Below are 26490 nucleotides of genomic sequence, written 5' to 3'. Positions count from 1 at the left end.
TGTGTGTGTGTGATGGCAATAACATGGCACGTTATGACAGCATGTAATGTTTACAGACTGGCTCTGCAGCCTCAATATGCTCATCTGAACAAAAAACCAGGATTCCAGTGTCAGACTAATGCACCATATATTTCATATGAACATCTGCTTAGATAAGGCAATATACACAATGTTATACAAGCAAGATGAAGAGCAAAGAAGTGAAATCTGTCTGATGTTATGGTTTGGTGTGACTGAACAGCCATCAAGCTGAAAACTGGAGCACACCAGATAATCACAGTAATGGGAGTGCTCTTCTCTCTCCTTTTGTCAGCCAATGTAGTGCAGCGTCCTCCTCGAAAGAGAAACCAAACAGCACTTTACAGCTTAAATAAATCGCTTTAAACAGCTTTTTTTCCTTCTTCTTCTGTTTTTTTGTTTTTGCAGTCGCATTCAAAGTTCCAATAACACAATGTCTGTGTCTCCGTCGTCTGTTAGTCCTCTGTTTGGACTGTTTGGCCGCACACAGCCAAACTTACACTCAGATGTCCACTCAAATTGCACTTACCAAGTCCAACCTAGTATTCTTTTTTTCGTTTTCTTTTTTAGGTAAAAGTGTGTTTCCCCCAAAACGAAGCAACGTTATGTGAGTATATGATGTTGTTGTAATAATACTGGATATGTCTGAAGGCTCAGTTAATGTCAAAATTCGTCTTTAAAGCATCATGAAAGCAGCAAACCATTTCAACCCAACAACTGAGTCTTCAGTGAAAGCCTAACCCACCTGAACCCCAAAGGTGGTATCACTGTTCATCTGATCCCAGCAGTTCAGTCTCAGGGCCGTTCACAAACAGGGGCTAATGGGTATTAATTCATATTGACGGGTACTGAATTCTAGTGCTTTCACAGAGACGGGGAGAAAAGCCATGCATTGAGTCGAGGTTGCGGGAAAGGGGAAGGCGGAGATGCAGAGCACTTTTTGACAAACTTTCCCAGAATGCCGTGTTCCACAGGATATCCTGCACAGGGGAAAGGGGCGGGGCTGCATTGCAGGGAGCGTAGGGGGCGTGTCCTCAGGTCTGGTCCAGCCATTCAGCTCGTTTGGGAGCCTTGCACGTGTGTATGTCTACAGCTTCCTCACAGTCCTTACACTCCACAGAGCAGCACCACTTGAACTTGCACTCGCACTTGGTGATTTGCTTGACTCTCGTGGTGTCGTAGCCACGCCCACAGCACATGACCTCACAGCCGTCTGTGCTGCGCGATGTCTTATTGCAGACCCGTCCGGCTGTGCCCAGGGAACCTGCAACAGAATGGCAAAACAGAATTTACTGGTCCCGTTTCACTTCTCTGCTACTTACTCAGCTCTAAACACAAGGCTGTCGTCAGATATCGATAGAGTCACGCTGATGATTTACAGGTCTCAACTTGTGCATAAAATATCATACACTAAAAGTGTTCTGAATTATTTAGATTGATCATAATTCAGTCATCCTTATCTACACTCTTTTTTGTCTTCCCCTCCTATTTTCATATCTGAAATTCATCTGGTCGCAACATGGCTGCATTTACGCATTGGCTCCTTTTGTTAGTAGCTGTCAGCAAAAGTAAAACCTAATTTCCTAAAAAGTTAAGACATTGTGTATGTTTTTTTTAATGAATACATAACTTAGAGCTTATAAATATATATATATATAAAAGAATGTTGCAGGTTTTTGAGTAACATAGACTGCTGTCCAAATTAAGTCTTTTTCAGGCAATGACTTGCTTATTTCAGGAAGACAACAGCAAACCACATCCTGCATGTATTACTGCAGCACGGCCCCACCAGGCTGCCTGCAGTGCAGAAAACATTCAGCGCATTATAAAATGATGCAAAGGAGGCCTTGATATCTAACAAGAAGGGGAAAACGTTTTAGATCTGCAGCAGTCTGCTTAGCTCCCAAACATTTACAGTGTTGCTAGAAGAAGAGGTGAAATAACACAGTGGTAAACATGACTCTTATCCAGGTTGTTTTTAAATATATTGCAAACATAAAATTTAACCTTTAGCATCTTGTTTTTTTTGTTTGTTTTTTTTAAAAAAGAGAGATTTCTCAAGCACACAGTTTAGTGGCAAGACATAGCAAGACCCAGAGACAACGGGGAAAAACATTAGGAAGAGCATGTAGCAGTTAGGTCACGTCTCCCTGCCAAAGCAAACTGTCTTTGGGAAGTATAAAGAGGATGAAAATTGTGCCATAGAAGGTATGAAGTGATTCTGGCACAAGGATAAACATGGAGGCAAGCAGGTAACGTCAGCCCTGCAGGAGCACACCTGGATCCAATGTGTTGAACATCTGATAAATATCTTTGTCTTGTTTTTCAAGCAACCAAAATCTTTATTAGAAACGTGGCTGCGCAACAAAGAGGCAGAGCTGCATGTCTGAATTATAAAACACAAATTAAATACAATAAGATATGATCAGAAGATAGGTACTCTGGCTGCTAAAAACAGAAATATGTAAGTACAACAATTTACTTTTTTTTAAAAATTCACCATCTTTAAGTACGTCCTATAATCAAGTTTATCTTTGCCTTTGCAATCACTGTAATACAAATAATAATCTTTTTTTAAATTTCTGCAACAGATGTCAGAGGTTTGATCAGTGCAACGTGTTGGCCAATAGTGAATGTATCGTAGCGCTCGGTGTGGCCATTGCCGTTTCATATCGTCTGTGTCTTATGTGAAAGTCACCCCAAACGAGATTAGCGCTCATGTTTGGTGTGAGAAGCTCCCTGTTTGAACTGCTACCTATCACAACAAGCTGCCCGTAGAACAACAAACCCACACACACAACTATGCGGTGTTGGTAGAGTGGCCTATAGTTACACTGCCTTTCCCAAGCCACTGCTCCCTTTGAAGCCACCCTATGTGTGTGTATGGGTGTGTGTGTGCGGGTTAAATGGACAGTGGAGCGTGACAGACAGACAGGCTCTCACACTCTGAGGCCCACTTTGGCCTCCAGCTATGCTTAGTTCAGACAGACAGAGAGGGAGAGAGACTGTGACAGACAGAAATTAAATTAGCTGCTTGTGTCCCTAGGCTGTGGATTCCACTGGGAAGGTGAGAAAGAGGGGGAGGACAGATGAGGGGCAAAGGAAAAGGCAGACAAAGGGAGCAAGGGTGAGGGAGAACTGGGAGGAGCTTCTCGGTGATGCGGCCATTGATGTCAGTGCCCCAAAAACTGTCTGATAGTAATGCATCCATCAAAGAGCCAATCAGAAACGGACACAAATGATCAGGTGCATTGTGCAAAGGTTGATGAAGACATCCCCGGACCATGGGGTCATGTGTATATGTGTGTGTGCGTTGACAGAGACTGACAGAGGTCAGGTGGTCACGGCCGTCAACGGCTGTTTCCCCAGGGTACAAGGATATTAGCTTCCACAGACATCACACAGGCTGTGTTATCTGACTACCATCACACACACACACACACGGACACACACAAACACACTAGTCATGCATGAGTATACACACAGCATACACATAACACCACTAAAACATAACACAGTCGGGGCAATCCATCAACATCCATGAGAAAATGCTTCCCCGTCTTTCAGTTCTGCCGTCTTACCTGCTGCTTTGTCCTGCAGGCAGTAATCCGGGGAGCTCTCAAAGTACACCAGGTCATTTTTGGTAGGCTTCCTGAAGTCCTTGTTAGCTACAGTGAGACCTGTCCCATCTTGATTCATCATCACCTCGATAGCCCCGTTGTATTTTCTCCTCAGGTAGTCACCCGTCTTCCTGAAGTCTGACATAGCATTCCAGCATGTCCGTAGCGTACAAGAGCCGCTCACTCCGTGACATTTACACTCCAGCTTCATGAAGCGCTTCACCGCCTAAGTGAAGGAGATTTTGCAAATTCTCAGAATGCAGCACCACTGCAGGATTTTTTATTTTTATTTTCTTTTATGCAAATTATGACATATTTCCTCATTAAATGCACCTCTTACTACACTCAATGTCTTGTGGGTAGTTTTAGCTTTGTCAGCTCAGGTTTTGAGTTAATTAGCTTGTTTTTTACTGAATTTCCCAACGTCACTGCCATCAGCAAATTACCATGGGGCTGGATGCCATTTCCAGAAAGAGATGTTCTACTGGATTTTGTAATGAATCCGAGTCACATCGGATTAGAATTAACATATGAAGACAACACCGTTTTCATCTCTGCCTAGATGGTTTCTACGGTGGCCCTGAGAGGTCAACCACACTGCAATTTAAGAAAAAAACAGCAAAAACACACAAAACACAGTGGAAGTGTTTTTGAGAGACATTAATGTGACGAAACAGCTGCAGAAGTGACAAAAACCAAAACATGTGAAGGATCGCACTGAGACAGAATGTTTGGAGTAGTGAGGGAGAAAAAGAAATGCAGGGTAACGTGTGTTTTATTCACTAGACTCTAATAAGACTGTGGGTAAATGTTATACAATTATTGATTTGTTGTTGTGCTCTTCCAGATTATTTAAGATGTCAAAATCTTAATCTGGAACACCCCCACCAACCCTAAGTCCCAACAGTCCAAGTGAATGTAAACAGTACTAAAACGCTAAAACTTGCAACTGTTGTGAATTTGTGAGTTGCTAAATAAGCCATACACAGAGCACTGAGCAGGCTCTATGCATGAAGGTGCTGCAGCCGTGCTTTTAAGTGGAAAAGAGCAAATATGCTGCATTGCTGGCTGTACATGACTGGTTCTATCCTGCTAATAACCAAAACAAATCCTGTTTTCACTTTTAAGACTTTACCACGGGGCGATCTTGGCTCAAGAGTTGGGAGTTCACCTTGTAATCGGAAGGTTGCCGGTTCGAGCCCCGGCTCGGACAGTCTCGGTTGTTGTGTCCTTGGGCAAGACGCTTCACCTGCCGCCTACTGGTGTTGGCCAGAAGGGCGGATGGTGCGATATGGCAGCCTCGCCTCTGTCAGTCTGCTCCAGGGCAGCTGTGGCTACAACTGTAGCTGCCTCCACCAGTGAGTGAATGTGTGTGTGTGTGCTTTGGGATCCCTAGGGGGGACTACTAAAAGCTCTATACAAATACAGGCCATTTACCATTACCACTGCAACGCGCTAACTCGGGAGTGAAGTCACTCCTGAATTCTGACATGCGAGTTCTGAGTTCCCTCTTTGGGTTGTTTTTGTGAGATTTTTTGTCCATTGTGTTTTATTGAACTTTAATATGTTTATTTGTGCTTTTGCAGCATTTTTCTATTTTGCTCCTGTTTTCTTAATCAGCAGTGTTTTTAACCTTTCAGGGCCACCATAGTTTTCACATGCAGATTCAGTAACAATGTAACTGTGAAAGCCACTGATGATTATCCAGGTCGGGAATATAAAACTGAAAGTGTCTGTTTGCTTTTAAATGTTGTTAAATGTACGCTTGAAACATCCACATCAGGGGTTCCTTATGTTCAGTGTGTCTTAATGCATAGCAGTCACACACTTACTGTTCTGCCACAGCGGTTGTTGTGTAGGTTCATGAGTGCCCGAGCATCTCGGACCGTTCTCTCTTTGGCATCTATGAAGGTTTTGGAAAATTTTATCCCGTAGTTGATGTTATCGCTACAGCCACCCCAGTCAAATTCTCCTCTATCGTCTTTATCTCGTCCGCGTTTGTGTGGGTCGCAGTTGCACGTCCTCAGCTCCCCCTGGCTGCAGGCTCGAGTGAGCGCGTAGACTACTCCTGCTGAGGAGATGGCATAGACGAATGCTGCTTCACGGCTGCCTGAGAGTAAAAGCAGAAAAGCCAAATGAGAAACAGAGGTTAGATGGGGGTAGAGGTTAGAATAACATAATCCGTTTCTGAATACGGAAACTGCAGTTACTCATATCATGCCATGCAATAGATTCTCTGAGTTCCAAAGACTTTGCAGCCCACATGTTATCATGCATACACAAATATACATAATGCTATGACAGGGCCTAGGTATGAGGACACTGAAGGTGCAGCTGACAGGGCATATCAGGCTTGAAGTAGAGTATACACCAGCTCTGTTTAAATATTATCATGGAAATAATCCTAGCTGTGGGGCTCTCCTCTGCTCACATAAATTGTTTGAATACAGACACAGTGATACCCCATTAATCAGCGCCAGGGTGATGTCATGACAGCATTATCTACCATTGCTCTGCTCATCTGTTCTTTTCTGGTCTCTTTCGTTCTTTAGAATATGACTCATCTTTTGTTTGGCCAAAGACACAGAGAGAATTAGATATAGTGTTTGGTCACAGTTGCTTTTTGCAGCACCTCCGGGAATGAACAATCCAAAAAACATGGCAGCAAGAGGCAAGGAGCTTCTTCATTTTTAGACAGTTTATCGACGGGATAAAAACCATTTTTATTTGGTGTCTCTGTGCTCAAAGTTCAAAACAAACAGGAGAACCTGAAATGAAACTGAAATGAGGTCGTTAATCTCTATTTTTAAAACTGGCTGCTAGTGAATTTCACAAGCAATAACTTGGCTATTTGGTCTGTCAGTTTGCCCAGGTCAGGATATTTAAACAGAAATTAGCCATGAAAGTCGATAAAGATAAAAGCCCTAATGATTTCACAATCTCGCCCTGAGAAAACAAGTGGCATTTAACAGAAATCCAAAAGTCATTAGTTGGATGGACTCAGTGAGCATCATCCTTGACCCTATATTGATATTATAATATATTATATTGTTCTTAAACATTCAGCTCCTGGAAGTATAAACCATAATTGACACATTTGCATTTTGATCCAACGCACTCAGGCTAGAAAAGCGCTCAGGTTTATTTCTCATGTTCATGTTTGATTTGCACTTCATATCTTTAGCTGAACCATTGCGTGCGCCCTCCTTTTAAAGATGTTTGCATTTGTCTGATAACCTGGAAGAAGCTAGGATACAGTAATGCTGACTGCATTCATCAGAAGCGCTTTTGCATTTCAAGCTTTTAGCACCTAGCTGCATTAGTGAAGCGAGACCTTCTTCTCAAAATGTGTCAAAGGATTAAGTTTCACGAAATGAAAATACCAGCACTTTAGCTAACTAAGGGTGGGACACTTCACATTCACCCTGCTCCTTAAGAGTTTGTGCGATCCAACCTGCATGCTCTGTATTCACTGGAGTGTCCCATTTCGTCTGTGAGGAGATGGGGGCAGTGGGGGTGGGGCGGGGTTGTATGTGGGAGAGGGCTGGGGAGGGCACTGCTGGTCATCTTTCAAACCTGCGATGTTTGTCTGACAGTGAGAATATCTCTCTAAATATTTACATCTACATTACTGTTTATTCCTCTCCACCCCACACACACATGCAGCCTTTATCTCCATATCTGCTACTTTTTGTTCCATGCATCATCAGCCCCCACACATGCTTGGGATAGCAGTAGCAGGCCACGGAAAGTCAGTGATGTCAGAAACCGAGTTTGCGGAGACAAACATCTTTTCGTGCAACCTGCGCCCCGACACAACAGTGAGCAGCTGCTAATGGAGGATTTCCTTCTATGCAACAAAGTGAAACAAAAAGCATAATCCATGCATATAATTTGAAGGATTAGCATCACAGTGACACTCCTTGTACCTGTACCATGCTACATTCAGAATGCAACAATAGTCATTTAATGCTTGCTACTATCAAAGAAAGCATTTGGGAAAGAAAATCATTATGAATAACGTATCATTTAATCTTTAATGCTAAATCACCAGGTGATTGTTCTCACTTGTAAAGGTCTTCAAGAGGATGAATTACACATCCGCTGCCTTAGAAAAATATGTATGGGACTGTGCCTGTGTGTATGCATGACTGTGCAGCAAAGTTGAAATTTCTGGCAGGGGCTGAAAAACCAAATGACGACAATTCCACGTCTTGATGTGTGTGTGTGTTTATTGATGAGGCATAAGCATTACAACAGTCCATTACTGACTGTAAACACGGCGTACTAGCATATGTAAAGTAGGAAAAGCAAGAGAGAACAAAGAGAAGTGAAAGAAAAGGAAGAAAAACTGAACGAGAAAGGTGAAAATGAGGATTCCCATAGTGGCAGTCAGAGCTTGGCTTCACCCTCCATTCCCTCTGGCATCACATTTACTTTCCACACACACGCAGACTTACTCCTCAGCAGGACACGTCCAAAGACAGTGTGGTCACGGTCCAGTGTGCTGCAGTTCCATCGATGGTGTCTGAACTGGTGCTGGCACTCTCTGATCCACTCTTTGGTTCCCTCCCCAATTGCCTGCATGATGTCAGGGTGGCGTTGGCAAAGCTGCCGCTGCTTGTTCACCAGGCCGGGGATGTTGTCACAGATCACACGGGCACCGAGTGCGCCGATATACCTACGATAAACAAACAAACACATTTAGAGCTATTTCAAACTGAATCCACCATCCCCTGGCCATGCGTACTCAAAAATCAGCAGGCAAGAGCGATTGATTATATATTGTAACTGATTGCTAAACCCTGGTGCCCTTATGAGAACATGTAGGCGCAAGTGGAAACACGCACCTATAGGTGGTGAGCGGCAGTTCCAGTCCTCTGTAAGTCAGAGTTCACTACACTTAACAGTTTAAGGTTTGCGAGTAGGAGGGGAGTGGAAACCATTTACTTCGCTCTCCAAATAAATAAGCACTTAACCTCTCCCCACAAGACCTGTGTGTGTACTTGTGTTTAAATGTTTCCCAAAGACATAGTTGAAATCATGCTGTCACAAATCAGAGCAGGACGTCTGGGGCCTCCAATAACCCTGTCAAACTAAGAACCCATTTACTCACTTTATTCCTCTCTGTCCTCTGCCTGATTGCTCTCATCTTGCTCACTGTTCCCCTGCATGCCTCTTGCAGTCTCTCTCCCTCGCCATAATAAAACAGACTTTTACAATGTCCTATCAAGATAAATGGTGCATTGAGATTGCCCAGAATAAACTCTAATTGTGATAGGCCTCTCGGTGTGTGTGCGTGAGCACGAGACCTCTTGCAGCTTCGTAGTCACAAGGCTTTGGCGGTTCAGTGAGGAGAGGCCAGGGAGCCTGTAGCTGTGTGGTCATGTTTTATGAGGCCGGGCAAGAGGATGGAGACTGGAGACTCTACACTCCCCAGAGAGGGATTAGAGGGGAGGGAAAAAAGAACAGAGTGCTCATCAAAGGAAAGTGCCAGAGCAGCAATTCACACTTAATTTTCTCTCTTCGCTTTCGCCCTCTTTCTGAGAGTAAGGAGGACTTGTGGATTTTATAGGATAGTAAATCATTATCCACAGGTCTAAAACAACTTGCTGCACTGTGGGTCACCAGAGGAAGACGACTGGGAGACATGGTGACACCGAGCTGGGCTCTGATTTTAAATGACACAGACAGAACTTGTTACTAATGCAAAAGAAAAAGAAAACAGACCAAGTAAATATGAAATTACTTTTCTTTTCTGTTACATATAAGGAACCCAAGTTAAACTTCTGATAGAGGCACGCACAAAGGATGAATGTCAGCAACACACACTCACATCTCTGTTTTATCGTCCCCTCCCAATTAATACAGCAAAGTCTTCATTTCGGATGAACATATACAGCAATTTTATTAAATCGAACATATTATTTTGCTCATTTCTGAAGTGGCTACAACAGCCCGTAACATTTTTGCTCCCACCCTAAGGTGGTACAGCTCCTGATCTGTCCATGTCACCACTCAGCAGCCATCCACCAAAAACAAACAAACAAATAAATCTATGAATAAATATAAGGAACAGTTAGAGGAAGCAGTATATCTCCTACACACTGAATCCCACCCAAAGTCAGTAATGCCAAGTCAAAGCCTCTACCCATAACTGCTTTCAATCTACACAAACTATTAGGCATTCCATCATCGCTACGCCTGCCCACACACAGACACTTCTCCTGTAAACACACTCACAGGCATGGACATTTTCACTTATGTTAGTGCGCAGGCACTGAGATATTTTTTAACCCGTTCGCCTACGCTCCGCGCGGCTGGTTTGGGTGGTGTTTTAGTGAAGTCATGTGTGTTTGTGAGTGGTACCTGGTGAATTAATGACTGCTGTGCCTCGTCCAATGCGGGCTCCAGCTGAGCTGAACACGCGCTCAGCCAACAGCGCCGACATAAATTACGTTTATCGCTCTATTATTATTCCGCAACATGGCAGGCCAGCACACCGACACGAAGAAAAGGCATTTTAGAAGTTTGAATCTTACTCATGAACTCATACGATTTTCTTTTTCTTACTTTAACGTCCTGTCCTGCTCTTTGCTCATTTTCGAGTCAGTTGGAATTAAATTGGATGATGACAGAAAAGCGCATTAAGAGTTTTTCTTCACATTCACTACCTCGTAAAATCAGTCGTGAGCGCAATCTGTGGTGGCAGATATGCGACTATTATAACCCAGCACTTTTAGATTCTGCATAAAATTTTCTAAACAAAAAAAGAAAAGAAAGAAAAAAGAGAGTATTAAAATGTTGCCATCAGTTCCGATGAGAGAAGCACTGTCAGCTGTGCAGTGCGTCCGCGATAATAAATTAACTGATCCAAACCCTCATAACCGCCTTTTCTGTTCGCTGCTGAAAAATTAGCCGGAATGAAGGTTTTTGGGTTTTTTGTTTCTTTTTTGCTTTCGGAAAAAAGGCGATTAAAATAATCTTCATAAGTTACAGTTGATCTCGCTTTGGATCCCTGAACAGTTTTCTAGGGAAAGAAAATAGAGCTGAGTTAAAGCTTCAGTTTCGTTAGAATAATCCGTTATATTTTGTGGGCATTTTAAATTGTATTATTTAAAATCGTTATGCTGAATTATCATTAGCGTAATAATAATGATGATGATGTAGTAAATAAATCAGTGTAGCAGGTAGGCCAGTATGTGTGATGGATGCAGACTCACCACCATGAGGAGTCCACCCGAGGCGTCACAAGCAGCAGCAACAACAGACACGCGCAATAAATCCTCGAACTGGCACCGGCGTTCTGGCATGAAGAAGATCGGGGTGAGAGTCTAGCTCCCGCCGGCGAACCACAGCGCTGAATCTGAGCTGCACGGAGACTGGGAATCCTGTTTAACCCCAACATGACTTTTCCTCACTTTTTTTTTTGGCCCAATTTTCCCAAAAAGGCCCCCAAAAAAAATCAAATCTCAGAACAAACTCCAAACTTCACTTGATATTGTGAGGTGTGAGAGTAGCCGTGCAGCAGGGAGGCCTCATTATCCAATGTTTGGGCTCATGTAGCGCGGCTGTCAGCAAAGAGAGGAGCGCGTTGTCGGTGCCATGTGCGCACCAGACTCTCCACTGAGAGCTTCTGGATGCCAACTGGAGGTTTACCTGGAGAGGCGAGCAACAAGTGTCGGTAGTTAGTTCCCGCACAAACACTTATCCTTGTTTTCGTTTTGTTTGTTTGTTTTTAACTTGGTTCAGGGGCAAAAGTAGGGTCCGAATCAGCGCTGGAGCCAAGTGTTTTCAGACGAGAGACTGCGGTTCTGTCGGCTGTGTGCTGGGTCGGATGCTTGCACCGGATCTCTCCTTTATTAGTGCACGGTGGACAGTGTCCGAGCTGAGAGAGAGGGGGGAGAGAGAGAAAGAGAGAGAGACATGAGGGAGGGTTCGCGCTGATAGCTCCTCTCGCTCATTGGGCAGAAGAAGGGGTTACAGAGTTTGACGAGGAAAGAGATATTAAAAAGGATGGATGGAGAAAGGTGCGCGCGTGTGTGTGCGTACGTGTTGGGTGGAGGGGTGGTGATGATGCTGAGGTGGAGAGGGTCCTATTGTGCGCCGTTGATCCGTAACCACAGACAGAAATGATTATAACTAATGATTTGTTTTAAAACCCTGTAAAATCAGATAATTCAATCCTAAAAATATTTTACTTTTTATTAGAGGAGTTTTCGACTTTAAAGACTAATTTTTTTAATGTTTTGTATATATCTTTAAAAAAACACATATTGTGTGCCAGTGATTAATAATTTTAGTGACCCAGTATTGTGCTGTTTCTTTTGTATACTGTTGCTTATTATGCTGTTATTATGCTGTTATTATGCTGTTATTATGCTGTTATTATGCTGTTATTATGCTGTTATTATGCTGTTCCTGCCCTTTTCAAAAACTTCATTTTGAAAGATCGATCATAAAAGAGACTAAAATAAACCTCCAGCCCAGATGAAAAACATTTATCAGATATTGTTATAAATTACAATGATTTGTAGGCTGATAAATAAATAAAGTAGTTCAGTGAGAGAAGTCATTATACATATTATTATATTACGCCTAAATATTTATGAAATCTGCTCCACTTAAAGCCGAGCAGAAGGAGAAAAACAGGGAATGTGCGATTAGAAGAACAGAGCCAAATCGTCCAGTGGAACAGCACTATGGCTTAAATACGAACCACATGTGTAAGTCAGAGAGTGCTGAGGCAGCGCTGGATACACACACACACACACACACACACACACACACACACACATTGTGTCTGGAGTTTACCACTCTCACCTTCATCCCCATGTTTATTTGTGCGTTCGTGTTGTCTTCAGGTTTTGGCCGTTGTCCTGTCATCCTCTCAAATCACTCCTGACAGATAAAGAGACCTCGGAAGCATCCAGAGATCTTTCACAAGCTCAAGAACCACTTCTTGACTTTTTGACATGCACAAATTCAGTTTTCATCAGCCCGGAGCTGAACATTTGTAGGCCTCTGACGTTGGAAAATAGGAATACCGCAGTTGCTTCAGCTGACCCCATTAATTCTAGCAAACGCGTAAACAAATCGGGAAAAATCCCTGTCGGAATTGAAACTATTAGAATTAGCAATAGCTGCTGCAAAGTGTTACTTCTTCAAAAGCTTGAGAAAACAGTTCCCCGTGTTTATGCCAAAGCTGGTGTTAAAGCTAAGCTACTTTTGTAGACATTTGTATTTCTGCTTAGAGCTGGCCAGACAGGCAGCTACTGTCTTTGTTTTCAGAGAGAAGCACATGCACGACCAGACAGGGCAGAGTGGGTACAGGTTTGCGAGAGGCCGCGAGGTGAGGCAAAGAAGCTAAGCTCTGGAGAATATTTGTGCACTGCAGTTTAGCTCACAATTTTCTGCAAAATCAAAAGGTATTAGGGAAGCACAAACACGGCTGAGTTATGCTTTCCCTCCTGGGGCTGGAGCTGGAACAGACTTTCTCCCTCTCTTTCCCTCTCCCAGCCTGTGAACTTGACCCCAGCTTTCTCTTCATAAACAATAACAGAGTCAAGTGCCTCCTTGTCAGTTGGAAGAAAAGTTTGCCCTGATGTACGGGGTCCAATCTGGCAACCATCTCCTCAGAAGAGAAGTACTGAAGGGGGGTTGCTTTGTTTAAACGCTGAGGTGAAAGGGGGATAAAGGTGAGATTTACAGAGGCTGAAGGTTAGGACTAATCTAGTTAAATTATATTTCGATAAATTGTAATTGCTTGGGATTAATTTCTGATGGAAAAGTTGCTGCTGGAAAAAGGACTGGCTCGAATGGGAGACCTAGATGCATGCAGTGAAGCTGGAAGAGTTATGTTGTTGGATGCCACCAGCCAGGCAGCCCAGGGATGAGCTCAGCGTGTATTCCCATCCCCTGGCAGGCTGCAGGAGGGAGAACAGCCTGTCGTCAGGCTTGGCAGATTCCCATTCTGATGGGACAGGTGGAAGAGAGACAAAGACGTACGGAAAAGCTGAGACATCTTTCAGACTGATACCAAGAACTCCATTCGAAACAGTGAAGTGACTCATTTGCTACAAGTCCAATTTTTTAATCATCTTGTCTAGATAAGTTTTTTGATCAGACATCTTTGTTGTCTGCGTGTTACAGTATTTGGAATGAATCCGTTTTATGATTTTCAGGGTTTGGTTGGGTTTAGGCACAAAAGCAGCCTAATCAAGTGTTGTTAAAGAGCATAGTTTGAATTTGATTTTGAAGACATCTGATTTGGGTTAAAATGACGTCTTCACTAAGGTTTGGAGGCCGTTATCTTCATGGTTACAGTAATAAATACTTGGATAAAGTTAGGGATTAACCATCGTCATGTTGACTGTTAAATTGAAATGAGGAACAAGCAGCAGTCTTCTCTGTTTGTTGATCCATTCACGCACGCCAGCCTCTTCTCCACACAAGAACGTCACCTCACTTCCTCCTTTGCTCCCAGTAAAATTTGTACAGACGCATAACGGCACTCGCTGATGCGTTTAAAGACAATTTCCTTGTTTGCCTTCTCATAAAGCACTTTGAATACGTTATAACCTGGTTTCCCATCCAGAAAGCATCGTCCATGCTTCACGGAAAAGAGTTAGAAAAGAATATCCATGACCTTTGGGGATCTCAACATGTACTTCTGTTGTTTCATTTATTACAGACAATTGAACTGTGAACTACACAGTGATCCTCTTTCCTGTTCTAGCATAGCTTTTGAACAATCACCATCTCACGCAACTCGCTATTGGATCCTGTCAACGGGACATCGTAGCCTCTCCATTGGCTGAGCTGTCGCTCTATAGGCTGAGTTTTATTCAAATGGACCATATTGTTCAGCTCAGAGTGCATGAAGCTTCTGTTTATAATCATAATACTGATCATTTTAGATTATTTTACTGGAACTTGTCTTAATTTCTTGTAAAGTAATGTAAAGTAGGCATGGTGATAAGATGAACTAGCCTAGTTACCTGAGTAAACAACAATCATCTAATGAAAGGTCAGAATACTACCCACACTCTAAAAATATACAGTCCTAAAGGGACGGACAAATCACAAAGTGTGTGTGCACGTTGGCACACATGCATGCAAGCTACCCGGAGAACTAGATCTGAGTCTTGTAAATTTAGATCTGTGGACAAAGATGAAGTACCTTGAACAAACACAGCTTCACTGGAACTCCAGAAGCTTCTGAAATGTCTGGCCAGCGCTCAAAGAAGGTGTCAGAACTTATTTTGAACCACTTCACCCCTTGGTGCAAACTGTGCAATATTAGACATGTCCATTGAGAGAAAAACTGTGTTTGCACGGGTGTAAAAACTTTGCACGCACGCACATATCCGTAACTGCTACTCTGTGCACCCTCGTGTTACATCATGGTTGGCCCCTAAGCTCTGCATACTTGTATACTTGTGAGCTTTTCCTTCTTTATCCTCAGGACAGCCTGTCATTAATAGATTTTATAGCTGCCATGAACACTCATAAGTGTCCATAGATGTGCTTGTGATAACTCTATAATAGAACGTTTGCTGGGTCGCTGGAGGATGCCGTCATGCTAAACAGGTCCGAAGCATGCACTCACATAAACATGTACAGAAAAGAGAGCAGGTGACACAGATGACATCAAAGAGATGCCCAGGTCTGCATGGCCTCTTTGATGTTTAATACATCTCAGGCCCTTCTTTGGAAAAAACAGGTATGCCCCGGGCAATGCAAAGACTGATACGCACAGAAAAACACACAGCGATCAACTTGCTGCCTAGATACCGCGTTTCTAGTCGCAACGTTTACTTTTTAAAGAGTCAGATGTTTGAAAATGATCTCATTTGAAATTTACCTTAATAAATGTTGGCCAGCTTTACAGCACACACAGAGTCCTTGTTCCATCTGAGTGACTCTGACTTTGTGCTGAGTAGTTTCCTGTTTTAGTGAGAAACCGTCTGCGTGACGTACGCTGCAGGTCATAGGCAGCTGGTCACATGGTGGCTGGCTGAGGTAGCACAATGAAGAGTGAATCAGTGAATTGAACACTTGTGCAGTGGATATTGTTACTGAAAGAAGAATGTAGCAGTTCGTGATTTTCATTTATTATTTTGAAGTTTAAGAAATCTGCCATTCTGGGTCCAAAAAAAGGAAAACCCAGGTACGTTGTAATAAGGCTTTTGCATAGTTGTGTACGGGTAGATGATTGTAGGGATATGCAGATGACAGCTAAATTATCAGTTTTTCATAAGCATTTCATATAAGCTTGATTAATTAATAAAACATGGTTTCTGCAATAACACTTTCTGAATATTCCCTTTTTTCTAATACATCTATTAGTGGAATCATGGCAACTGATATTGATGATAACTATTACTTTCATGATAATATAGTTTTAAAAACCTGCTTGCTTTCATGTCTGTTCCCCTGTTCGTGTCCATCCTCTCATTATGCTGTGTATCTAAGTTTTCCTCTGTTGTCATCTCGCCGTCATTGCCTCCTCGATTGTGCCCTGTTTGCTCTGTTATGTCATCAGTTCTAGTTTTCAGTTTAGGTTGCTTTTCTTGTCATTTTTTATTTTATTTCCTGAGCTCGAGCTATAAAGCTGTTCAAGTTCTGTTAAGCCTCTCTGTCAAGTCCTTTTGGGACTACACCGTCTCAAGACAGTATTCAGCAGCAACAGGTTGATATACGGTGGCCCAGAGAGGCCAAACAGACTGCAACTTAAGGAAACACCAGGAATAAGAAAAACGCTGCAAAAGCACACAAAACACAACAGAAATGGGGAAAAACAGATTTCCAAAAGCACAAGGGAAGTGTTTCTGGTGTTTCCGTTGTCGTTTCTCCTATTTCCATTGTGTTTTGTGTGCAGCGTTTTTCTTATTGCACTGCCTTTGATATAACCAATGTTGGGAAATTTTGCATGATTTGTCTGAATGGGTGATTGTAGATTGAAGTGTATATCACTCCTAGCTCTGGCTAAGACTGAAAGAAAGAGCCATTCACTGGTTAATAGGTGTCTAAGATGACTATTTCCCTCATACTTTGGTATAAAGTGAAAATACAGATTAAATGAGAGCTGTATTAGACCTACAGCAAATTCACAAGTTGAAAAGAATCATGACTGAAGGTGACATTTAATATCATTCTGTTCCTGCCATTTAATTTAAGAACTTCATGAAATAACGATACTCTGCCTTTACAAACACTGGGGAAAGATTTGTTCTAAAGAGCTGGATTTGAGCGTGGTAGTGGAATACCACGTAATACAAGTCTAGAAATTCCATGATCAGCTGTAAGTGGTCTTATTGGAGAATAGAAACAGTTATTAACCACAGCAGCTCAGCTACAGAGCAGACTGTATACATTTCCAAACCTCCTGTGGCATCAACATCAGCACAAAAACTGTGCACAGGGAGCTTCATGGCATGAGTTTCATTACTCGTCTCTGTCATATTTAAAGCTGTTGCTTCGTCTGAGAAAAGGGGGAAAAACCTGAATGGAGGTTTAATAATCATGTGCATATTTCTGCCTTGATTACTGTATATAACAAGTAACTCTGATCTGGATTAGGTTCACTAAGCCTCCCTGGTGTTTTAGTCTCATAAGTCTTACCTTAAAAACTCCTTCTACACGTAGAAAGCTATAAGCTGAGGGGAGTTGGTGTGTGCTACATCAGTTGTGCTTTTCGAGGTCATTCCAGCAGATTCCATGATGAATTAAGAGCCGTTCATTCTGCTCAGACCAGTTTAAAAAAATGGATCCTGGAGAGTTTAATCCCCCAACTCACACCACAGTACATACAGGAATCAATGTTCTTAATAGAGCATGAATGTGTACATAATCCATGCATGTAATATGTAGTATTTCAGAATATTTGAATATGTACATGCAAGCTAGCGTTTTCCTCTTCTCCTTTCAATTGTTCTTGACGGTGAGGTATTTTTATACTCATGTTGAAAAGAGTCACAATATGAATGTTCTGGACATTCGTTTCTTTAAAATTGATAATTAAACAGAATAAAACACATGAATGTGTTCCCTTCTCTGGATTTAACTCCTTAATGAGCTCTTTGTGACCTGTGATGGAGTCTCTGTGAATTTTCTGTGATCCATCAAAATGTGTGATTGGTTTTCATTTTTGTGTTGAAGGTTGTACAGGTTGCCTGGTATTTTAGGTTGAATTCTTGAGTGGAGGCCATCATGGCCCTTTGGCACACGGATATGTGGCGAGGGCTCTGAGTTGTAGGAGAGGTCCCTCCACGCCCTGAGTGATGAGAGCAGGGTTTAACCGGCTGCAGGTGTGCTCAAGACAGGCGGGTTGGGCCTTTGAAGTGGAAGCCAACTGGGACCCCAGCCCATCTCTGACCAGCAGCCAGAACAGACACATTCGCTTTCAATTAACACTCTCCCTTCTTTCCCAATCCCTGCTTTTTATGCTTTGTGCACATTTTTTTGTGCTAATATATGTTCAATAAAAAAGAGCATGAAAGTTGTGGTGGGGTCGTGTTCATGATTCAAGTAAATACTTATTCCTACTGAGCTGATGAAGGCGGTAATCTGCCTATGTGCATTCAGCTCTTGCTTCACCTCGTGAAGCTCAGGGCCAGGTTGGATGTCCAGAGGACTGCGAGTTCTCTGACACCCTGAACCCTCAGTCATCTTTATACAATGAAATCATGTTTCTCTGGTCACACTCACACCCTGTCTTCTAAATGAAATGCATCCCATATTTAGTGCTTCTACAAAACGGAAAAAGCTATACTAACCCTGCTACTTAAGAAGAAGAGTATAACAAATGCTGTTGTGGCTTATAAGCTGTTTTCATGAAGCATACATGCTTACATGCCCCTCTCATTACAAAGAGTGAAAAAGTGAAATAAATGGCTGTTTCGATGGTAAGTTCCCTATAGGCAGCTACATCTGGCTCCTGTTAGTCACAAGCGTATAAAAAAAATGCGGTTAAGTCCCAGGCATTCTGTATTACAGACACACACACTGGGAGGTAAGAGTCCAGCATGGTGGTCACCCCCAGTACTCCCAGTCTATGCAAACCCAGCAGACAAAAAGGGGCTCAGACAGAGACTAGTATTGCTGCACAAACAGTAACAATAACCCATATACAGCCTGTGTATGAAATATTAAACCCCCATATATTTGTACCTGCCGGCTTCTGCTGATATGTCTGCATGAGAGTCGGTGTCAATAATTGAAAAACGCAGCTCTGTCTGTAGAAGCAATAATGGGGAAAACCACAGCAAAAGACTTAGAATGCAAAAGTGACTTTGTGGGAAGACACAGTCGCGCTCTACGCTGTGTTTGTTTGGGAGGGGGTTTGTGTGTGTGTTCCCAAAGCTCGAGCACCTACCCACAATGCAATTTGACCACCAACAGTTCAGGCTCAGTTTCCTGTGTGCTGTGTTTCTCGCAGCTAATGTCGCCTCAGGCAGAGAAAAGCAGACAACAGAGGTCTTGCACGCTTTCCTGACACGCTCAGCAAGTTCTCAGGTTTGACACCGTTTTGTTTGCAGTCGCATACGAGCTTTTCAAGTTTCTCTGTTTCCAGGTTTTGCTCTGTGAGGGTTTTGTCATATCCATCCATTTTCTTCTGCTTATCCTATCAGGATCACAGAGAGGCTGGAGCTTCCCCCAGCTGCAATAGGGTGAGAGACGGGGTCCATCTTAGACATGTCGCCATTCCTTAGCTTGTAACATTAACATCAGTTAATTAACGGGTTTGTATTTTGAATTAAAAATGTACTTTTAGCTGCTCCCGTTGCAAAACCCCCAAAAGTTTTTGATTCTCAACTATTGAACAGATAAAGGAAGCTAAAATGTTTCACCATATACTCAAGTATAATGATAATAACTTTACTTAGACGCCCACGCCTGGTGAACTTTGGATTACAAGCCTGTAAAATGAATGAATATGAAAGCATGCCACCATTCAAAAGAAGAATGCAAAGATGATCAACAGGATGTAACAGATGTAAACATACAGTCACAGACAAGCAAGTGAACTCAAGACAGACTACCTCTACATCCCAGAAGTCCAAACAAGTCTGTGTACGCTTGGTGACACATTGCCGTGCGATGCTTCAGTACAATTGTGACTCACTGATCAGTCCTCGTTATCACAGCCGCTGATAGAGAAACTACTGACACAGACTTGAAGCATGTGCCGGGGTGTATAATGAGCATCTGATTGTGTAAGTGTAATGTTGACAAAATCATTAGCAAGAAATGCTTATCCCTTGACAAGTCAGACTCAGAAGCAGCTGGAAAATGGTGATGTTTATAAGGTTTTTCATCTTTTCGCCCCATTAGAGACTGAACTTTGATTTTTATGTGTAGTGCAAGTATTCTGGTAGTCTCTAAATGTTACTAACGTCAAAGCCAGCTAATCTTGAGCCAGCAGGCCTGTCTGAATAACTCAGAAGCCCTGGGAGTCTGTCTCTTTCCTTTAACCTCCTGCTGCTTTAAATCCTGGACAAAACAGTTCTATTGATGTGATTTCAAATTAAGTGGGTTCTCCTAACAACTTTTGCATTAACGATATTGAAATTCGATGCCGGAGTAATGTCACCACTATGTTCTGACACAAACAAACCTGTTCAAAGCTGTTAAATAAGAGAACTGGTCATCATCAGAAGTGTGCACATCTTTGGGTCTTGACAGTCCTGCTGGCATTATCTAAAGACTCACACTGCCCTGCAAGGAATAGCGACAACAGTGTGCTAGCCTCATAAATTAGCCTTCGTGCATGCCAAGCTGATGTAAACAAACTGTAAGAGACCACCGGCATCAAAATCAAAACTTTTTTCTTCTTGGTAAAGAGCAGCGGCCTTCACGCCATATTTTAACAATAGATGTGTTGTGGCTACCTGAAGCAGTCCAGTAAAAGCTGGCATTTGTCCTGGACTGTCAGAGTGAAATGTTGCCCTTATGTCAGCTCTCAGTAAACTCTCTGACCGTGATGGACGGGCCCTCTCGTGGTCTCCTGAGATCTAACACACTGTAAGATACACTGAGGCTTAGATCAGCCTCTGGAGTGCTTTAAAATCCTGGAAGCATCTCCTGGCTTCTTGCTGCCAGGTTTCAGTAAATGGTGAAGTTCAGAGAGTTTGACGCCTGGTTGAAAAGTACTTCAGGCAGCAGTGGAAGAAATACTCATATCTTTACATGAGAAAAAGTAGCTATTTGGTGTACTACTTAAGCAAGGGTACTAATTAAGAAGAGGGATGTGACAGTTTTAGGTTAGCATTAACACCTATGTATTATTGGGGGGGGGTTATGCCTCTGAGTGGTAGAGAGGGAGCTATTGTTTACTGTATTGTCAGAGATTCCCAATCTAAGGTTTTATTTGTTGACTTTATATTTTTAAAAATGTGAATGACTTTAATGCATTACTAACCGTTTTTATCCCTGATACATGTCATGGGCCCTGAATCTTTTTTCTTGAAATGGCCATAAAGCCAAAACTCAAACTGAGAAACAAATTAAATGAAAGTACAAATAGCAGTGCTTACGTAAATAAACTTTCCATCAGTGAAGATTGGAAGGTTGTTGGTTTCTTTTGGTTCTTGGCTTACTTACATTTTGGAATTAGACTGAATTCTGGCTTGTGTCCCGCACTGTTGTTCCTTTGAATCCTGTCAGTCTGTCCATCCAACGGGTGGGTCAGTTCAGAAAGTTCCAACAAAAACTGGTCATCTGGCAAAATAAGTGGAACCCAACTCAACTTTTGTTTCAACGCAACACAACCTCAACGAACCTAGACTGATGCTGGCCAATCACATACAGATAATAGCTGGTAGATTGTTCTATAACGTCAATAGTCTGCTACAATGTGAATTTCCAACATTAACCTCATGATTACAACAGAGAAAGAAACAAAGAAAGATGCTGGTGTAACAACCATTATTCAATTCAATTCAATTTTATTTAAATAGTGTCAAATCACAATAACAGGTGCTTTCTATTGTAAGGTAAAGACAATAATACAGAGAAAACGCCAACATTCAAATGACCACCTATGAGCAAGCACTTGGTGACAGTGGGAAGGAAAAACTCAATTTTAGCAGGAAGAAACCTCAGGAAGAAAATTATGCAGTGAGTTTTCTGGGATTTTTTATTCTTTCTTGTAGCAGCATACTGCCACAAGTGCAGCCTTGTGTGTCTTTTTAGTGCAGGCCTTTAGCCTCGCATGAACTGCTGTCACTGCAAATACTTAAGCCCTTGATCCACTGGGATTCTTCCAGTTCACATCTGAACTCCACTACCAACTGTGGTCATCATTCATCAATGTTTCTGTGCATGACTGTGTAACCTTGTGCTTCTAAGCCAACTCCATGGTCCTCTTTGTTGCTTATCTTTCGCTCTAATGTTTCATCGGTTCGCTCTCTCAATGAGTTTCCTTCACTGTAACATTCTTGTTTTTCCACCCCAAGTCCTTAACTTGGCAATGAAACTTGTGCCTGACACAAACTCATCTTTCTGAAGAAAAAAAAGGTACCGGTAACCCAGAAAGCGTCCAATTAGATCACAGAGCAATAGATCCATCCATCAGTTTGTTTCCGCTGCTTATCTAGGTCTGGATTGCATGGACAGCAAGATGCCCAGAGCTGTCTCCTGCCAGCGACCTCCACCAGTTCCTCTGGGCAGAGAGTGAGGTGTTACCAAGCTAGCTGAGATGCATGATCTCTCCGGTGTGTCTTTCCCAGGGTCTCCACTAATTTGGATATGCCTACAACCCCTCACAGAGTCTACCTGATCAGATGCCTAAACCACCTCAACTGGGTCTTTTCAATATGAGAGTCCTTCTCACTCTAGTGGAGAACCCCAACACAATTTGGAGGATGATTGTTTCCACAACTTGTATCCAACATCTCATTCTTTAAGTCACTATCAGCAGCTCGTGGCCGTAGGTGAGTGAGTCTTCCAACAGAAGACTACAGTAAATCAACAGCTTTGCTTTCAGGTTCAGGTCTCTCTTAATCATGCCAGTCTGCTACAATATCTGAATAATATCTGCCAATCTTCTGCCCCCTTCTTCCCTCACTTGTGATATACATGAATTACTCAAAACTCTGCTCCTTTCCAACTGTGAACCATGAGGTCAGACTTGGAAGTGCAAAATGTTCCTCCAGCTGCTTTGCATTTGGCTGCCCTAGTACAAGCTGAAGGTCATTGTTCAGTGAAGAACCACATTGTCAGAAGAACAACATCACTCCAAAATTCAAAGACTCAGGCTACCAAAACCAGTACCCTATTATATACTCAGTACATTAGCCTATGCAGTCCAAAAACTTATGAACAAAAGCCCTGGCGAAGTAACTTACTGCCCAATACTTTATAATCCTCAAACACCCCCTACAAGTCCAAGAAAGACATGTAGAAAGTTTTGTAAACACCCATGCACCCTCAAATATCCTCATGAGGGGTCCGGTGTTCCATGACCAAGAAGGAAACCACATTGTTCGTCCAGAATCTGAGGTTGATCTCAAAGATGGAGTCTTCTCTCCAGTAGTCTGCACTTCCCAAGGGAGCCGAGTGTGATATCCCTAAATCTGAAATACACCTCCAAAAGCCAATTTATGGATAGGGGGACACCCACCCCAGTTTGAAGGGCAAAGTCCGCAACGTCCATGCAGTGTTGCAGATGCATGTCAACCCAAGAACATCCAGAGCTTTAAAGGATTAGGTGGATCTGATCATTCCAAGGGGCGAAATCACTGGAGAGCAAACTCTGCCTCCTCTCCAGAGGGTGCTGGGGCTGAGGGTTGTTTTTCTATAGACTTCTATACAACTAGAAAGCATTTTAGAACCAGAAGAATTGCATTCATCTTTAATACTGTCTATGGCGGTGGGCTGTTATCTGTTTTTTTTGCCTCAGATCTTTTGCTGAGGCACCAGCTGCACCTAAACCAAAACGTTTTATGTCGTTAGAATGAGGCTGACATGGACATTGATTTTATGTGCTATATGTGAGAATGTCCATTCTGACTCACCCCAGTATTTACAGGAGTTCATCTGTAAAACCACTTTTGCAAATTATAAGCACAGGTGTTTCTTGGGATATCAGTTCTGAAACTACCAGATAACTTCTTAAAGGGGGCATTGCTTCATCTACTAAGATTGAGCATCAAGATAGTTTTTTGCAGGCTGATAGAGATAGACTACAACAGAATTTGCATGACGTAGCATGAACATTAAATTAAAGGTCTTTTAAATCAAACAGACTGCCTTATCAGTCTCTGCATGGGATTTAAAACAGACGCTGTAGCAGAGAGAAACACATGTCCACGTTAAGCAGTTTCACTGATCAAGCTGATATGAGCTATGAGAACCGAGCTGGAACTTATCCCCTCCTAGAGGTGCTGCTGCAACCTGTCAGGAACTATACTTACTCAGTCTTTTCATGTTGTCATTAAAACTATCAATGTGTGATGCTGCTTTCATGAAGAAGGTAACTAGCAATGATCAGACAACATGTAATTTGTTGGGATGTGGATGTTTTGGAAACAGATGATATAAATTGTTTTGCATTTCTTTGGTTTTGCGATCTGTGTTGGGACCATCTCTGCTAAGAGAAGAATGAAGAAGAAAGAAATCGAAAGCAAAGAGCAGAGGAGTGACTGATTGCAGGGCACACAACCAAATGGGAACCAGAGACTGTGAGTTGTCAGCGCTGCTACAGATTTATACTTTACCTGCTACCCTGGGATCTGCCACACATACACCTGGTCAGAACAGAACAAAAGAGGGGGGGAGATGTGAAAAGGTTTGTGCACCGAGTCAGAGGTCAAATGGTGTGATAGGATTAGTAATAGATGCCTACAAAGATGATAAGAGATGGAGAGGGCTGGCTCCGGGGCAAAAACAGCAACTTCAGCTGGGTCTTATTTAGATCAGCCTTTTGTACTCTGGAGCCCTGTGCGCCCGCCTGTGCATCTGCCCTCCGCATGTTGGACAGCACTGGGTGGGTTTTTCTGCCTTTTCTGCCCTTTACTCACACACTGCCCTATTTCTTTCTCCAGAGTGTAAGAGCTGAAACTGTCTTTTCAAGGAGGGTATTTATTCTTTTTTTCTGATTTAAAAATGACTTAAATCAGTTAATGATGACTTCCTATTGAATTTGATTCTGAAATTAAAACCGATAGTGAAATAAAGGTATAATAATGCATAATATGGGACAAAGATATTAGAAGCACCCTGTTCAATTAGTTAGAGTTATAGACTCTGAAGGCTGATCCTGAACATCAGGAAGGCAAAAGTTATCCAGCATCTGCAACGAGCTCATTTCCCCTTTCATTATTAAAGTTTCGTCACAGCTTAAACTAAAGAAATACTGAGTCATTGAAGGAAAACTCACAAAAAAGTGTTTAAGAGGCAAAATATTAACCAAACTGGGCATTCTCAAAGCAACACTTTCCATTTGCTGAACAGGACAAATATTTGGATTTCCAACCTACAGCAGATGCATCAGAACTCTTGAGTACCACACAAACATGCAAACATACTCAACTACTTAGTGTTGGATTGGATCTCTAGAAAGCCTTTACTGTCCTTGTTCTCTGCGAAATACAACAAATTTAGGAGTGCAACTCCCAAATGGTGCATTAAAGCACCAGCAACTGTGAAACACTAACAATAACTTCCCATGTCTAATCAACACACACACAACATATCCTGCTGATATTCTGCTGGTCGCATCACAGCCCTCGGGTTTGAAGACTTAAAGCTCTGATCTTATTAATGTGGTCTGGCTCGCCACAGGCAGCTTGTGGACAGCAGTATATGAAACCACTGAGTGTAACTGACAGACACAGATGACAGAACATGCCCAGTCTACAAGTTAACACACCGCAGAGCTCCTAACTGTTACTTTGACTCAGGTCTGGTCTGAATTAGATCCTCTCATCCCTTCTGCAGACCGCATACCCTGATTTAACCCCAACACCTGGATAAACCTCAACTGGTCATTTCTGAATCCCAGAATTGGTGCCTTTTTATTGGCTTGTTGGTCAGCTGGTCTCTGCTCTTTATCTCTTCTATGCTCTCTTATATTCATCACTGAGTTAAGAGGAGATGCAAATGGGCATATCCCACCTGTACAGAGTTAGCTCTTGGGGGGCCTGCAGACAAGACTTTTCCTGAACACATCTGCAAAATCTTTATGGATATGTCAAATAAATTTTTAACATTCGACCCACTTAAAGACTGCTAAATGGTTGCTCATATTAATTGTGACCAACGTTTCTAACAAAGAGATCAGGTCATCTAAGACGCACAGCTTTGACTATGCGCTAACAGCTTGCTCACCCATTTGGTGTTTAAACCTTCTGTTTGTGAAGGGCAGCCAATTAGAAGAAGGATGGGTTAAAGGGAGAGCATTTTTCAAATTGTGGGTCAACTGAGGACCTCTACCAAGTCCCAATTTAAGATAAATAGGAATTACTGTGAACTCTGAATCATTCAGAGCTGTTCTAATAGAGTCCAGGAATAAAAAAAGAAAAAGAATGGCGCACCTTTTAAAGACCGACTGATCTGACTACGTAATGTTTTATCTGCAGGGAATGGTGGAAGTATAATGCATAAAAGCTATGGCAAGACAAGAACAGGTGGCAGGTGTATGTGTGTTTGTGTGTGTGGTCAGATCTTGGCAGTCAGTCACTGGTGGTGAGCTATGAGGCTTAACTGGCTTTATCTTAGATGGTACTGAAAGGCCACACTGGCTGCCAGACGTTATGAAGGTATAACTGCTTGAGAAGAAGTATATCCAGATGTGTGCTGGTGTGCACGCTAATGGCCCTCAGTTACTCTCAGATTAGCGAACACA

General features: G+C 42.5%; 1 protein-coding gene and 1 long non-coding RNA gene across 4 annotated transcripts in view; one reads left to right on the top strand and one right to left on the bottom strand.

The window, feature by feature from the left end:
- The window catches only part of LOC102301380, a 53065-nt gene that overhangs the window by 22937 nt on the left and 3638 nt on the right, over positions 1-26490 (top strand). For 2 of the 3 annotated variants that reach the window (XR_006055233.1, XR_006055231.1), the window contains exons 3-4: positions 589-625; positions 17802-18067. The exons of the other annotated variant lie outside the window; for it this stretch is intronic. This is a non-coding gene — a long non-coding RNA (uncharacterized LOC102301380). Of the gene's footprint in view, positions 1-588; positions 626-17801; positions 18068-26490 lie in introns of those variants that run through there. 3 annotated transcript variants of the gene reach the window in all.
- Positions 67-11693, bottom strand: LOC102301078 (protein Wnt-2b-A). The gene is made up of 5 exons (XM_005914702.3): positions 10862-11693; positions 8099-8319; positions 5471-5748; positions 3600-3864; positions 67-1282 (listed from the first exon to the last, which is right to left on the bottom strand). The coding sequence occupies exons 1-5, from the start codon at positions 11044-11046 to the stop codon at positions 1053-1055; spliced, it is 1179 nt and encodes a 392-aa protein (XP_005914764.1). The 5' UTR covers positions 11047-11693; the 3' UTR covers positions 67-1052.

Source organism: Haplochromis burtoni, unplaced genomic scaffold (assembly GCF_018398535.1).
Source record: "Haplochromis burtoni strain Fernald_Lab_line unplaced genomic scaffold, NCSU_Asbu1 Contig_9, whole genome shotgun sequence".
Taxonomy (NCBI): Eukaryota; Metazoa; Chordata; class Actinopteri; order Cichliformes; family Cichlidae; genus Haplochromis; species Haplochromis burtoni.
The sequence above is the reverse complement of the archived record's forward strand: the minus strand, read 5'-3'. Positions and strand labels throughout refer to the sequence as shown.